Below are 15,278 nucleotides of genomic sequence, written 5' to 3'. Positions count from 1 at the left end.
CAAGCCGGCCGGCATTTTAGCTGGTTGCATTGGTTGTTATAGCTGTTGGAGGGAGGTGGGGTTTATGCTTTAATCGGAAGCGGCCCCGAGTCACGAATATATAAATGGCAATAAATAATAATCAGCTGAAGAAAAGACGGATACTATTGTTTCAATAAAAAGAAAGAACCAGAAGCTCGAACTGCCTTTCCCGGGTTTTGTTAAGCTACAACCTCCTGTCACTAACGCCGCACGTGTGGAAATTTTAATCTGGTCCGGAAGCGCCCTTTCTTTGCGCTGTCTCTGGGGTAAAAAAAAAAAAGTGTGTGTGTGTGTGTAAAAAAAAAGGGGGTGTGTGAGTGGGAGAATCTTCTTTCGGCCACACGCCACATTCGCCACCTCTGCCCCGACGTCATAATAGCAGTTGGCGAACGCGGCGGCCCGGTCGCAGCCGATCGGGGCTGGTTTGAGCTGGTGTGTTGTCATAGTAACCAGGCCGGGCCTATAAATAGAGGCTCTGCAGCGCTCGTCGGGCTTTGTCAGGCGGAGACGTTGGGAGGTTCTCTGGCGGCAGCAGCCGCTCACCTGCGCGGCAGCAGCAACAGCAGCAACAGCAGCAACGGTGCCGGGCTCTTTCTCGCTGGTTTTATCCAGGGCCCAGCCCGCGAGGCGTTGAAAGGGTGTAACGGTCACCCGCTCGGCCTCCACCAGCTGCCGCGCAGGGTAAAATAGGCTGCTGCCGCCGCCTCCGCCGAAAAGGGACCGCTGTCGCCTGAGGTGAGGGGGAGAGGCCGGGCGGAGAGGCGGCCACGTGGATTGGAGTGGCGGAAGGCAAAAGCAGAGGCCGGGCTGGCGGAGGCGGAGGAGGAGGGGGGGGGGGACTGGACGGCACGAAAAGGATCCGAAGGGAAAATAATTTACACGCTGGAGGAGGCGGCGGCGGCGGGGGGGGGGTCGCTTTGCCGCTACGGTGTCCATGAATTAATCCTCGATTCCTGCCTCCTAAATTTCTTCCCCGGGGAGATTCATTTCAGGCTCCAATGGTAAAATAACGATAATAACCAGGATCGGTTCCATTTTTTTTGCTAGCTTTTTAATTGGACTGATTTTTTTTTTTTAACACGCCGCCTTTCCCCTTTGCGGTGGTTTGGCGGTAGCGCCAACCGGGGAAGGGTGGGTGGGTGGGTGAGTGGTGGAGCGGGAGAAGGTTTCGGGGGAAATGTGCCTGACTCCTCGGGGTGGGGAGCAGGGGCAGACTGACTCGGGGACACCCCCCCCCGGCGAGCCTCGTTTTCTCGCTAGATTTGGAGGGGCGGGAAAAAGAGAGAAACGGAATGAAAAGCACTGCGGCGGTGGCTCCTTTGCGGTTTTTCGCTGCAGTGATTCGTATACATAAAAGCGCTGGAAAGTATGGAAATGGTGGAGAGAAACGTCACTTAAAACAGCTGGTTGCCTGCATAGCATGGTTGGTAAAGGGGGGTATCTTGAAAAACAAACAAACAAACAACGAAAATGACGTTGCATTCCGTTGATTTCTGCTTTCCAAATTACAGAAGCCGCTTAGAACCGGGTGTTGCCGGGTTGCCAGACTTGTCTGTCGATTTTTATACATAAATATATTTTTACCGCCGTCCTCAAAAATGCATATTGCAGCTGTAGCACCCTTTCCTTGACCTCCTTTATCTATCCTCCCCCTGTCCCCTTTGGAGTTGTCCGGTGCCACGTAATGAGAAGCTGGGGGGGGGGTTGTGGGGATTGCTTGGTCATCCTAAAGACTCTGAAACTACCATATGGTGGGTGATAGGCAGACATGGCCCTGAGGCAAGAGAGGATTGGCCTAGTTTTTACTGTAAGGCTGACTTACTTGATGGGAAGGAGATAATGGATGGGGTGTTTCTAGTGTCAATGAGATTGGTTAATCCCAATACAGTTTTATCAAGATATTTACTCCTGGGAAATAATGACATACCTGAATAACAGATGTTAGTTTAGGAAATAGGAACTGATTTTACTTAGAGCTTTTGAGCAAACATATAAGCTACCAATGAGAGCAAGTTTGATCTCGTGGTTAAGGTTGCTGGGGTTAGAAACCAGGATATCCAGCTGGATGATTTTGGGGCTCATCATCAGAGATGTGGGTTCCAGTTTCACCTTAGAAATGAAACCCGACTGGGTAACTTTGGGCTAGTTTCAGCCCACTACATGAGGCTCGGGCAACAAGTTGGTCAGTTCCTGTTGCAATTAATGGACCAACGCTCAGTTGATGTGAAAAAAGTCGACCCTGCACTTGCAGAACAGTGCCACAAAGAAAAAAATAGCATAAATATAAGATACTATTTGGCATCCTAAATAAATTGTGAGATATAAATGTACTTTAGGATTACAAGAGGAATGTGCTTACAAGATATAGTGCTTCTATTAATAATTGGAGTAGCATATGTTCTTACGCATTCATGTTAATGTACTGTGGTGAAAGCTCAGCTGAATTTGCTATTCATGAGGTTCTATGATGAACAATAATAGTATATTCTGGATTTGGTTGTGGAAATTTTACTGTTAAAAGTATGGATTTTGATGCCATAATGGCACACTTGCTCCCAGGATTGTCTAGGATTGCAGCCTTGTACAATTTAAGGGAGAGGCATTATTACTTATGAAGAAATATTGTAATAAAACATTAAATACAGCCAGTAGAGTGGGAATTGCTTTTTTAAATGACTTTTTTAATATTGTTGATTGCCAAGAAACAATTTCAAGATATAGGTGAAGGGTTGGAAAATTACTATGCATTTAAAAATTTTAGCTGCTGAAAAGGTTCACCAACACTGTTGTAGACTATCACATTCCATCTTTGGCTTCCACTGATATAAATACATCCACATTCTCTCAGTTACCTTAATTTTTTTAATTATATATAGAAAGTTCAGTACTATTTTGTAACTTGTGATTGTGGTTTATATGCCACTGGTATCTGAACTTCTTCAATCCTGTTAAGGGGCTTGAAGATGGCAAAACTAGGCATTTGTAACAGTTTCAGAATTTCATGATGCAGCTAGTTCACAGAACTGGTCACTTTAGAATAGAATAGAATAGAATTTTATTGGCCAAGTATGATTGGACACACAAGGAATTTGTCTTGGTGCATATGCTCTCAGTGTACATAAAAGAAAAGATACGTTCATCAAGGTAAAACATTTACAACACAATTGATGATCAATATATCAATATAAATCATAAGGATTGCCAGCAACAAGTTATAGTCATACAGTCATAAGTGGAAAGAGATTGGTGATGGGAACTATGAAACGATTAATAGTAGTGCAGATTCAGTAAATAGTCTGACAGTGTTGAGGGAATTATTTGTTTAGCAGAGTGATGGCCTTCGGGAAAAAACTGTTCTTGTGTCTAGTTGTTCTGGTGTGCAGTGCTCTATAGCGTCGTTTTGAGGGTAGGAGTTGAAACAGTTTATGTCCAGGATGCGAGGGATCTGCAAATATTTTCACGGCCCTCTTCTTGATTCGTGCAGTATACAGGTCCTCAATGGAAGGCAAGTTGGTAGCAATTATTTTTTCTGCAATTATTTTTTAATTCCATGCTATGATTTTGTTCTTGGCTATTGTGTGTTGGTAATTTGGTATGTTACTAGAAGTAATTGTACCAAGGTTTTCGTCTTCGTGCTTATCAGACTATATACATGGTGTTTCAGAGTAATGAGCACAAATAGACTATGTGACTGGCATTCTATTTTACATCTAATTATTCTGGTGTTGAGTCAAACTGCATCTTAGTTGAACTATAAAGAATGCATCGTCAAGTTCCTGTATTTCTTATTTCACTTGACTGACTCAGATAATGAATTAAAAAAGAAATCTTTTTTGTTTACATTTGTTACAGTTTGTTCCATTAAAAATCAATTTGGTGGTGTAATTGAATATTGAACAAGATGAACAGCTTTAGTGGTGAAGAATTCAATTTTAGTTTCCTTGATGAAGGCTTTACTGCAAAGGATATTGTAGACCAAAAAATAAATGAAGTTTCGTCTTCAGTGAGTATATTAGTTAACATTTAAAAAAAATGCTTGGAACTATTCATAATGTTCAACAGTTGGCAGTTTTATGTTCAATTATGAATCTTGTCTTTATCCTTAGGATGATAAAGATGCTTTTTACATTGCTGACCTTGGAGATGTGCTGAAAAAACACTTGCGGTGGTACAAAGCCCTTCCTAGAGTTTTTCCATTCTATGCTGTCAAATGCAATGATAGCATTGCTATAGTGAAGACTCTGGCTAGTCTTGGGGCAGGATTTGATTGTGCCAGTAAAGTAAGTGGCTAACTTTAAATGATTATTCTTTAGTTTATTGAATCTGAAGTTTTATGTATGTGCGTGTGAAATTAATTATTTATTCTCTTCTAGACTGAAATACAACTGGTCCAAAGTGCTGGAGTGCCCCCGGAGCGTATAATATATGCAAATCCATGCAAGCAAGTCTCTCAAATTAAGCATGCTGCAAATAATGGTGTACAGATGATGACTTTTGATAGTGAAGTTGAGCTGATGAAAATTGCAAGAGCCCACCCCAAAGCAAAGTAAGATCTCTTTGCAAGCAAATAGTTTTCTGTTTGTTGGTCTTTATAGGTAATTAAAGAGCTGAGATAAAATTACTAGTTTGTGAATTGGAGGGGAATATTTTACACAATGTTTTTAGAGAAAAGAAAAAGACATGGTGCAACTTGTTTGGCAAAAAGGCTTTACTATTAAAATGTTTGAGAGATTTTTTTTCTTTAAAAGGTTTTCTTAAACATACAAATGCCTATGGTTACTTTTTCAAAGTTATTTTTTCTTTATTAATTTTAAACTCTTATTTAGGCTGGTCCTGCGAATTGCAACAGATGACTCAAAAGCAGTTTGTCGCCTGAGTGTGAAATTTGGAGCCACACTAAAAAACAGCAGGTTGTTGCTTGAGCGTGCAAAAGAACTTGACTTAAATATTATTGGAGTCAGGTGAGTAAAAAAAAGTTGGAAAAATGTACCCATTTCTCTTGGTTACTTTCATTTTAAAAAGTGGCTAAACTCTACCCAATTTTTTCTCCCAAGTTTCCATGTTGGAAGTGGCTGTACAGATCCTGAGACTTTTGTGCAAGCTATTTCTGATGCACGATGCGTTTTTGATATGGGAGTAAGTACAGTCTAAGCATATGTCTAATTTATTTGAGCATTAACAAAATTCTTGGGAAGTTTCTACTTCAATTGTTAAATGCAAAATATTAAAATATAATTAGTACTCTTAGATTGATAACTTGAATCAGCTAAATTTCTTGTTTAAAACAACTATTTTTATTATTGCTTAGTTAACAAGTCCTGGTATTTATGGAACCATTAGTACACAAGGGTAATAAAATTGACTGGTATCATAGGAATGTTATTAAATCAATACTTCTGTATTCTAGGCTGAACTTGGTTTCAACATGTATTTGCTTGATATTGGCGGTGGCTTTCCTGGCTCTGAAGATGTAAAGCTTAAGTTTGAAGAGGTATGACTATTTTAAGCCACATAACATCCACACATAGTTATTACTTTTGATTTATACAGAAACTTCAATAATTCTGTTACATAGTCATCTTGATTCTGCTTCTCTTTTCAAGCATATCCAGTGTTAACAACATATCTTTAAAACTAAAACAAGTTGTTGCATCATAAAATCAAACACTGGGTTTTTACTGTATGATCTTGAATTCCTGTGTTTTAAAGCAGTGGTGTAGCTAGGTATGAAAAGTGTTCTCAGGAATTGTCTACATGTATTTCAATAACATTGTTATTAAATATCAAACTGGAAGCCTTGAATTGGATAGATTAAACCAGATATTTTAATATACTAGAGTGGCAGTCTGACTTAATGTATCTGAGGAATTAGGATGATAAAACCTATTTTCCCATTTAAGTTTATCTGAGTGATCTAACATGAAAGAACATGTATAGCTGAAGCAGATGCACAAAACATATTAGAAACCTAACTGGATCTGGAAATTTACTGACTATGAGAAAGCTTTAAAACAAAGTCATGAACAAATGGATATGTGAACTATTATTGTTTCAATCTCCGTTCTAAACCCACAAGTATTTTCCTAGTCTACAGTTTCCCTAAAAAAGAACAAATTTCTTTTAACTTATACAAGTTTCAGATTTTTTTTCCATATAATCTGTCATTTAAATATTCGGCCTATATAATAAGTTTTTTAGATTAATGTTTTACTTTGTATATTTATGTGTTTTTATATGGCTGTACACCGCCCTGAGTCCCTAGGGAGATAGGGCGGTATAAAAGTATGAATAATAAATAAATAAATAAATAAATAAATAAATAAATTTGATCCTTATTTTTCCTATCTTTTGTAATAAAAGTTTAGTGGAAAAGGCTAGCTAAAATGTAAAATACAGAAAAAATGTATTTTTATGTAACAACTGATTATTTATAATTTCTGTTTCTCTCTCTGATTCACTTTTAAGATAACTAATGTAATTAATCCAGCTTTGGACAAGTATTTTCCTCCTGATTCTGGGGTGAAAATTATTGCTGAACCCGGCAGATACTACGTTGCATCAGCTTTTACACTAGCTGTTAACATAATAGCTAAGAAGATTGTAATAAAGGAACAGACTGGATCTGATGGTATGTAATAATAACCTAGAATTTTTTATAAATTCCAGTTAAAATTTCTAATTCTACAATTAGAAATTTTATAACCAAGAAGGCAGAAAGAAATAAAAACTTCACTGAAACTGAGGACCCAGGAGGAGAGAAAAGCAATCAGTTATATTAAAGATCTGGTATTAGTATTCTCTTAGTTCACTCTGCTACATTGGAATCCAGTAGACAGTAGGGCACATTTAAAGCCTAGCAGGTGCAATTTGTTTTACGATTTTCAGGTTATAATATGAAAGTTGAATTATGTTTGCTGTGGAATTTACATGAACAAGAATATGTTAACTGTTACATCAGAAGAAACTTTTCTTTTTGCTATTATTTAGGATTATTTTCCCCAGAATTGTAAGAAAACAGCTATGTAAAAATGTTGGTATTGCTATCTCCCTTTCCTTGTAAAGACCTCTTATTTTTACTTAAAAAATCCTGCAGAGTGAATCAAGAAATTACCTGTCCAGATACCTTTTTCCTATCTATCTTTTTTAGTATTTAAGATAAGTAGAGGGATGGGTTGGCCTAATTTATTTTCTGACCTACCTCCCCCATTTTTAATAATTGTGGTATTTTGCAATTGTCCTTTATGGAGGCCTACCATCTTTTTTTTCTGTGTGAATGGTAAAACTTTGCATATATGAAAAAGTACAGGTAGTCCTCGACTTACTACAGTTCATTCAGTGACTGTTCAAAGTTACAATGGCACTGAAAAAAGTGACTTATGCCCATTTTCCACACTTATGATCCTTGCAACATCCCCATAGTTTTGTGGTCAAAATTCAGATGCTTGGCAAGTAGTTCCTATTTATGATGGTCACATTGTCCCCGAATCATGTGATCACCATTTGTGACCTTCTGACAAGCAAAGTCAAGGGGAAGCCAGATTCAGTTAACAACTGTTGATACTAACTTAAACAACTGTGGCAAGAAAGGTTGTAAAATGAGTCAAAATTCACTTAACTGTCTTGCTTAGCAACATAAATTGTTCAGTTGTGTTCATAATTCAAGGACTATCTGTATGCAAAGGCTAACAATATTGATTTAGTACCATCCTTGATTTTGTTTTTTTAATAAATGAAAATATGGCAGAATGTTCAGAATTGGAACTTCTATCTGTAATAAAAGTATTTTTTGTCCAAATAGATGAAGAAGAACTGAATGACAAAACCCTTATGTATTATGTTAATGATGGAGTATATGGATCATTTAATTGCATCTTGTATGATCATGCACACGTTAAGCCAGTTTTGCAAAAGGTACATAATACATATTTATATAACATGTCTATAGAAGCCTATTAAAAATATATACAGGTGTTGACAGACAGCTTAGTAACTCCAGATTCTGTTCAGTAATGTATCCCCTTTCCAGGAAAAGAAAATGAAAAATCACTTTGGAAACCTGTAATTGTTATATACATTTCTTATTTTAGCATGATGCAATGGAAGAAAAGCAAAGTTCAAAATCCATACTAAACTGGGCTGGGTTTTTTTGTTTTATTTTAGAAGGGGGGAACTCAGATTACTTACTTTTTTCCCCTCAGGGTTTTTATCCCTCAGTATAATTACCACAGAAGTCAACAATGCTGTAGAACAATTTGAAATGTTTATTAAATCAAAATCTGAACCAGTTCCATTAACACAGTCCAAGACAACTAATTAGAGATACACATCAGTAATTAACATGACATTCCCAACTAAAGTTACCAAAGAGATTCATGTCTAAATTAATAATCATGCAGTTAGCCAAAGTTGTGGTGTAGTTTCTTGACTCCTAAAATATTTCCTAGTGTAGAAAAGACAGGGAGACAAATAGCAGGAAAAATGCAACAAATTATTCAGCTGTAGGATGGAGAAGACTTTAAAATATACCCACAGTTATGCACACCACATGGCATTTCCCCCAACTGGCTTATAATCTAAAAAAGTTGGGTTCTGACCAGCTGGATTTCCTTAATCTTTCTTTGAAATCTTCTTACCATTTAGAAGACAGCTTGAGGAGAAAGCCTGGCTGTTCTTGGGCATTTCTTGATTATTGAAGTTAATATCCATCTTGTTACCTGCCATGAGGACTAGAAAATGTTTTCTGAGAAAATCTGCAGAGATACTACACACTATTTGAATATAAATTTGATTTGATTATTCCTTGATTTCTGTACCTCTGTATATCGAAGTACTCTTTCAACTTTTTATCTTGCTTTGATGCAAATTGATTATGTGTTTAAATTTTTTCAGAGGTCTAAGTTGGATGAGAGAGTCTACTCTTGTAGTATATGGGGACCAACTTGTGATGGCCTTGATCGTATTGTTGAGCGTTGTGGCCTACCAGAACTTCAGGTTGGGGATTGGATGTTGTTTGAAAACATGGGAGCCTATACTGTGGCAGCCGCTTCTACCTTCAATGGATTTCAGAGGCCAACAATACACTATGTAATGTCAAGGACAGCATGGTTAGTACTCTTGCCATTTATGCTTTTCATTCTCTAGAAAGTGCAATGAGAGTCTCTTTAATTTTATTTGAATGAGCTGTGAATAAACTTGATTTGAAAAAAGGCTGAAGAGGGTAGATTGGGTTTTCTATAAGGTATAGTGCCTTTGTTTAGAACCGATTTCTCACTAGCCTTCCTCCCTCTGTGTAGCAAAATTGTACAAAACACACACAATTTAAAAAAAACCAAGGATTTGCAAAATAAAGCTCCTTGCGACTGAAGAGAATTTAATTACTTGGAAGAATTGAATGTGACATGGGCAGAGCAATACTTAACTCAAGATTCACTGTTCAATTTTTGTGGAGCAAGTGGAATGATGTTACCAAAATAGGCATCTGCACCATGTTTTCATTCTTTAAATAGCTGCTGAGGGTGAATTTGTATATTTAGAAAATTTTTATATCTTATTTGATGCTGATTTTTAGATTTGTACTGAACTCTTGTTTTTTTCCTTCCCCTCCCCCCATGGTAGGCAGTTGATGGAGCGGATAAAGAAGCAAGATTTTCAAGCAGAAGTAGAAGACCAGGATGTCCCTTTGCCACTCTCTTGTGCCTGGGAAAGTGGAATTGAACACCATCCGGCAGCTTGTACTTCAGCAAGCATTAACGTATAGATACTGTTAGCTAATGTGCAAGTTTAGGGATGAATTTTTATAGGACATTGGGGACCATTAACTTAATTCTTCCTAGAATTTTTAAATGTTTGGAAAGCTTAGGGTATGTGTAAATGTAACAAGATAGGTAAGTAGAAGGGGAGGTCACATTTATCTGTGTGTTCCTATGGAAACTGAATATTGTTTTATATGGATTTCTATTCATTTCTCAAGTATGCTACTAAAACTGAACTTTGACTGTCAAGCAAGCATTTGTAGCTTGTATATTTGGCAGAATGGTCTGCATATATTATTGTGACCTAATTGTTTTTCAATAAAGTCTATAAAAATAATAGAACAATTTCTTTTTGGTTGTGAATGGGACTGAGTAGATGTCAAGATCCTCAGTTGTCATGCCTTTGTTGTATTTATACAGAAAGTACTGCATACTGACTTTAAAGTTGCATTAAGCTGAAAACTACAATATACACAAATCATCTTTTCATGAGCTGTGCTTTAAAAGTATTGAACATCTCTCTTAAGCACCATCTTCGCAAACAAATCCAGAATGAGTTGTTCATTCCTACATACAGTTGCTTAGGAACCCATTTCATTAAGCATAGTAGGATTTCGAAGTATATGTGTGTCAGAATGCAATCCAGCAAGAACACCTGTGTAGTCCCTATAAAACGGTTGATATTTTATCTTCACTATGGGTTTTGTGATTACATTTCTTTGCATTTAATATATACCCTAGACCCTCAGTATTGAAATTATCCATGGTTACTAATTCCATTCATATTTCACTGGTGTAACAACTACTAAATATGACAACTTTGTCACACAACTTTATAATCTTATTTTTCAGTGTTTTAGAACCATGCGTATAAAATGAGCTATATATGTTGTATGAAATTTAAATACTACAATTGGCTCTGTACTTTATGAACTAGTTAATCAAAACTTCCCTACCTCTATGACAATTCAATAATTTGGGGCCTAGGTATCTTTCTCTTCCCATGGTAAGATATAAACTGCATAATAACGGGATTCTGAAATATGCTTTTCTTCATTCTCACGCTAACATGTCACTTCACACCAATTTTACGAAGTAAGTTCCCCATTTCCTATTGCAACTGGAACTGCTAAATTATCAAGAACAGTTACTCGAAAATTAAATTTTTACACATATACTGTAATTTATTTTATTTTTTGCAAAACTGTCTTCTAGTATTTTAGAAAAACACAGGAAAGCCTAGAGATAAGAGTCTCTCATGTGATATAGCAGTTTGATCATAGGTCTTATTCCAAGGCTTACAGTGTTCCCAAGGCCTGAAAATGATAATGGTAGGAAGCTTATTGGGCACTTTCATGGTCTGTGTTATGGAAACAAACTGATTCAGATATTCAGCAGCACCAATTCTTTGCTTTGATATGAATAGAAAGCCTATCTTTCAATAGGATTATACCTCTGAAATCTGAATTGATTAATGAATTTTGACAAATAACGGGGAAAGAATTACAAAGGTCAGAAAGATAGCTTTTTTTCCTTACTAATCAATGTTCCTAAAAATCAGAATTCAAGAAGATGTGTTCTGATGTAACATTTAAAGGATCTCAGGTTGTTCTATCCTGGGTGTAGAATAGAAAATTCTTAAAATACCCTGCATTAGTTATGGCTAAACTACTTTTGCTGTTTTTAAGGTTACCCTAACTGTTCTACTAGATTAGGGATGGTTGAGCACACAAAGATTAACATTTGCTTTCACAATTTTGATTGCTGTAGAAATGCTAAAATAGCACAAAATCTCACACTACCAGAAAAATACTTGGATTTGTGTACAAAGAAACAAACATTTTTCTGTATATCTTCCTCTTTTGCACTTATATTTATCTGAGAGATAAATTAACTGCAGTACCTCTAGTTTACAAAATTTTATTTGCAATTTAATTGTCTCTCACAAGGCGTAAAGGTAAACGTGCTAGTCGTTGCCAACTCTAGGGGGTGGAGCTCATCTCCGTTTCAAAGCCAAAGAGCCAGTGCTGTCCGAAGACGTCTCTCTGGTCATGTGGCCAGCATGACTCAACGCCAAAGGCGCACAGAACGCTGTTACCTTCCCACCAAGGTGGTCCCTATTTTTTCTACTTGCATTTTTACGTGCTTTCGAAACTGCTAGGTTGGCAGAAGCTGGGACAAGTAACGGGAGCTCACCCTGTTATGCGGCAGCACTAGGGATTCGAACCGCCGAGCTGCCGACCTTTCAATCAACAAGCCCAACATCCTAGCCCCTGAGCCACTGCATCCTATAGCCTTCACAAGGCTACTGTAGGGCAAATAAGTTTCTTTTTTCTTGTACCCAAGACATCCTTTTGTTATTTATATTAAAAATGCTTGTTAGCTGGAATATTGATTACCACAAGTGGGTGGCTTGCCTCTTCCATCTTTGGACTGTAGCAAAGCTTGCTTTCCTAAACAATTTAGATTTTTCAAGGGCTAGATGACTAACAACCAAGAGCTTTCACTGAATTAATAAGAAGCATTTTTATCCTATGGACTAATGACTAATGCAGAGGTCTTCAAACTTAGCAGCTTTAAGACTTGTGGACTTCAACTTGTGGACTAATGGATCAGCACTGATGTTACCTAATTTGGGTAATGAACTGTCCGCAAGAAACCAACCAAGCTCAGAGAGCACCAAGGATTCCTTCACGGAGTAATGAGTTTGCATGAGTCTCAGGTCTTGAGCTAATGACCATGTCTATCATTTCCAGCTAAGAAGAGATTTCACAAGGCCTCTCCTGTTTCTAGTAACCCTCATCTGCATTATTAAAAAGTGCAACTTACAGGAAATGGGCAAGACAATTGGAACTGGCCTAGAAAGAGAGTCCTACTTATTTCATTTTTCAAGTTTAAAATAACCGTAACAAAACTGTTCAACACATTAGCATTCTTTTTTAAAAAAAAAATAGTACTCAATAGGAGCCTTTTAAAAAACGGCTTTTGAAAGTAATTTTAAGGGTAATATCTCTTAACATGGATCACCTTAAGGTGCTAAAGCTGCATGGTCCAATGTGTGCAATCAGATGTGTTGGGCAGGATGGAATTTGAAGAGCAAAATCAAGTTCCTTTCCCATAGGCCTTGGATTCATATCCCCACCTTTAAAAACCCCTTAAATCTGACAAAAGCAGTATGCTTTCTTTCAATGACATCATCTTGTTGCTACTGGTACTGGTAGCTCCTGTTCAACATCACTTATTAGCAACTGTTTGAAGTCACATTGAAGTTACAATGGCTCTGAGCACAGGGGACTTCCAACCTATCCTTGTAGTTGCAGCTGTCATAGATGTCATTCTATCAATTCAATCCACAGAAGCCCTTTCCCCAAGACCCCCACTGCCCCCTAAAAGCATGAGTTGGCCATGAAAAGAATAATCGGAATTGGGTATGTGTATGTATATGTATGTATGTATACACACACACACACACACACACGCATGCATACATACTGTGGAAAGGAAGGATCAGGGTGAAATGCTCCCGGTTTGGACCAGCTCGCCCGATCCAGTAGTGATGGTGGCTGCTGGTTCGGAGGACCGGTAGCAAAAATCCCTGGCCCCGCCCCCTGCCTCTGCTGAGCCAGACCATCAGCAGAGGGTTGGTTTTTTTTTACTTTTAAAAGCAGTTTTTCTTCAGCCGAAAACATGTCTTTAAAAATAAAAAAAAAGCCTTTGAGGATCCCATGGCTCAGCTGAGATCGGCAGAGACTTTAAACTCTTTTTTTAAAAACTTTAAAAAAAAAGTTTTAAAAGGCTCCTCTGGTGAACTCACCTGAGTTCCTCATCACCAGAACCTTTAAAAACATATTTTCTACAAGCTCTTCAGTTGAAGAGCTTGTTAAAACAATTATTTTAAGAGGTTCTGGGCTGCTATGAGGGAACTTTAGCTGAGATCGTCAGAGGAGCTTTTAAAATCTTTTTTTCCTTTGGCGATCCCAGATGACTTGCCTGATCCTCACAGGCTTTTAAAATCATTTTTTAACAGCCCCCACTTACAAGAGTCCACCAATGCCCACCCAATGCCCCCTCCTCACTTACCTATAATTACTGCTCATTTTGGGCTGGCAATGCCATGCTTTACTTCAGCTACTGCTTTGACTGCCTGCTTTGCTGAATGAGGAACTCTGGGAGTTGAAGTCCACAAACCTTAAAGTTACTAAGGTTGGAGACCCCTGACCTAAATAAATAAATAAATAAAATAATAAAATAAAATATTTGTGCAGCTTTCTGAGATTTGGTGTGTTTCTGTAGTGTTTCACTCTAACTACACCAGCACACAGAATCTCAAAAAGCTGTATGTGGCATTGTGTGTGTGTGTGTGTCAGTTGTGTTGTGTGTGTGTGAAAGTGTGAGGTTCCTGCTTGTTGCAGGCGCCATTTTGGGTGAAGTGTAGCTGCTTTTACATTGTGTGTGAGTCAGTTGTGTTGTGTGTGTGTAAAGTGTGAAAGTTGGTTTTTGGTACCTCTTATTGTTTTGTATAGTTTGTTTATTATTTTTATTATTTATTGTTATTGGCCATGCCCACCCAGTCATCTGACCACCAAGCCACGCCCACCAATTAAGCCACGACCACAGAACTGGTAGGGAAAATTTTTAGATTTCACCCCTGGGAAGGATGACTTACAATCAAAATATGCCACTGTGCCTCCAGTTTTCAGATTTTTGAAAAGGGGGGAAAGGATAATGACAGAAAAGGAAACAAATATTGGGATTCATTTAAAAGGGAGAAGAACAAAAAGAGCAACAAGACAAAGTGATCTGCACTGCATTCTCAACTGAAATGTGAGTGGCTAGCTTGTGGCATAGTATGTTGGGTAGTTAGCTTATAGTTCAGCACATTTTCATATTCCAGTTGATTTAAGTTAATTAAACTTAAATTAACTTGTTAAGTTCGGGAAGTAACGAGGCTGGAGACCAGGGTAGTGACAACAGCTCTTTAATATAGGGTGAACCCAGCAACCTGGCTGGGGAAAAACCTCTCCTTATATACTGTTTAACCGGCGGCTTCAACCAATCAGCAACGTGCTTGTTTCCCGCCAAAACATTTAAAGATACATAACACTCCTCCCCTCCCAGAAAACACTTTACCTATATTTACATATTATTTACATGTTATTTTTCGACGTAGTCACGCAAATAACCTGGGCGTCTCCTGATTCTTTCGGACCTGCGCGGTTCAGTCCTTGGGAGTGGGTTGAGCTGGTCGGAGGGGCTGTTTGCTCCTCCCAGCTCTTTCTCTAGGCCATCCGGCCCTGGATTACTTGCAGACTCTTTTTCTAGGCCATCCGGCCTTGGATTACTTGCAGAGTCGTCCCTGCTGTTTCCAAAGGGAACCTGATGGCGTCGCTGGACCTCCGGGGACTCAGCTAAGTCTTGCGCCTCTCCCGGGTTAAAGTCAGCTGTGGGTTCAAATAATGTGTGGTCATGGTATGTTTCATTTAGCTCGGATTGTTCGGCTATTCG

General features: G+C 38.2%; 1 protein-coding gene across 2 annotated transcripts; it reads left to right on the top strand.

Moving 5' to 3' along the window:
- The first annotated feature begins 498 nt into the window (after positions 1-498).
- Positions 499-10,110, top strand: ODC1 (ornithine decarboxylase 1). 2 transcript variants are annotated; one of them, XM_058178444.1, is made up of 11 exons: positions 499-756; positions 3,874-4,024; positions 4,128-4,301; positions 4,395-4,567; positions 4,848-4,982; positions 5,076-5,157; positions 5,429-5,512; positions 6,487-6,649; positions 7,820-7,932; positions 8,911-9,125; positions 9,637-10,109. In XM_058178444.1, exons 2-11 carry the CDS (start codon positions 3,923-3,925, stop codon positions 9,776-9,778), a joined length of 1,383 nt encoding a protein of 460 aa, XP_058034427.1. In that variant the 5' UTR covers positions 499-756; positions 3,874-3,922; the 3' UTR covers positions 9,779-10,109. The 2 variants fall into 2 exon arrangements, with proteins under 2 accessions (XP_058034427.1, XP_058034435.1); XM_058178452.1 differs by lacking the exon at positions 499-756 and adding an exon at positions 1,424-1,444 and having other exon boundaries at positions 9,637-10,110.
- Positions 10,111-15,278: the final 5,168 nt, after the last annotated feature.

The sequence above is a fragment of the Ahaetulla prasina genome, chromosome 1 (assembly GCF_028640845.1).
Source record: "Ahaetulla prasina isolate Xishuangbanna chromosome 1, ASM2864084v1, whole genome shotgun sequence".
NCBI classification, from domain to species: domain Eukaryota; kingdom Metazoa; phylum Chordata; class Lepidosauria; order Squamata; family Colubridae; genus Ahaetulla; species Ahaetulla prasina.
Note: the sequence above shows the minus strand (reverse complement) of the source record. Positions and strands in the feature narration are given on the sequence as shown.

Bases quoted from the DNA above. Each gene is read 5' to 3' on its own strand.
- ODC1 (XM_058178452.1), top strand. From the start codon at position 3,923: ATGAACAGCTTTAGTGGTGAAGAATTCAATTTTAGTTTCCTTGATGAA. The intron at 4,025-4,127 runs GTGAGTATATTA...CTTTATCCTTAG, and splicing joins TAAATGAAGTTTCGTCTTCA to GATGATAAAGATGCTTTTTA. The intron at 4,568-4,847 runs GTAAGATCTCTT...ACTCTTATTTAG, and splicing joins AGAGCCCACCCCAAAGCAAA to GCTGGTCCTGCGAATTGCAA.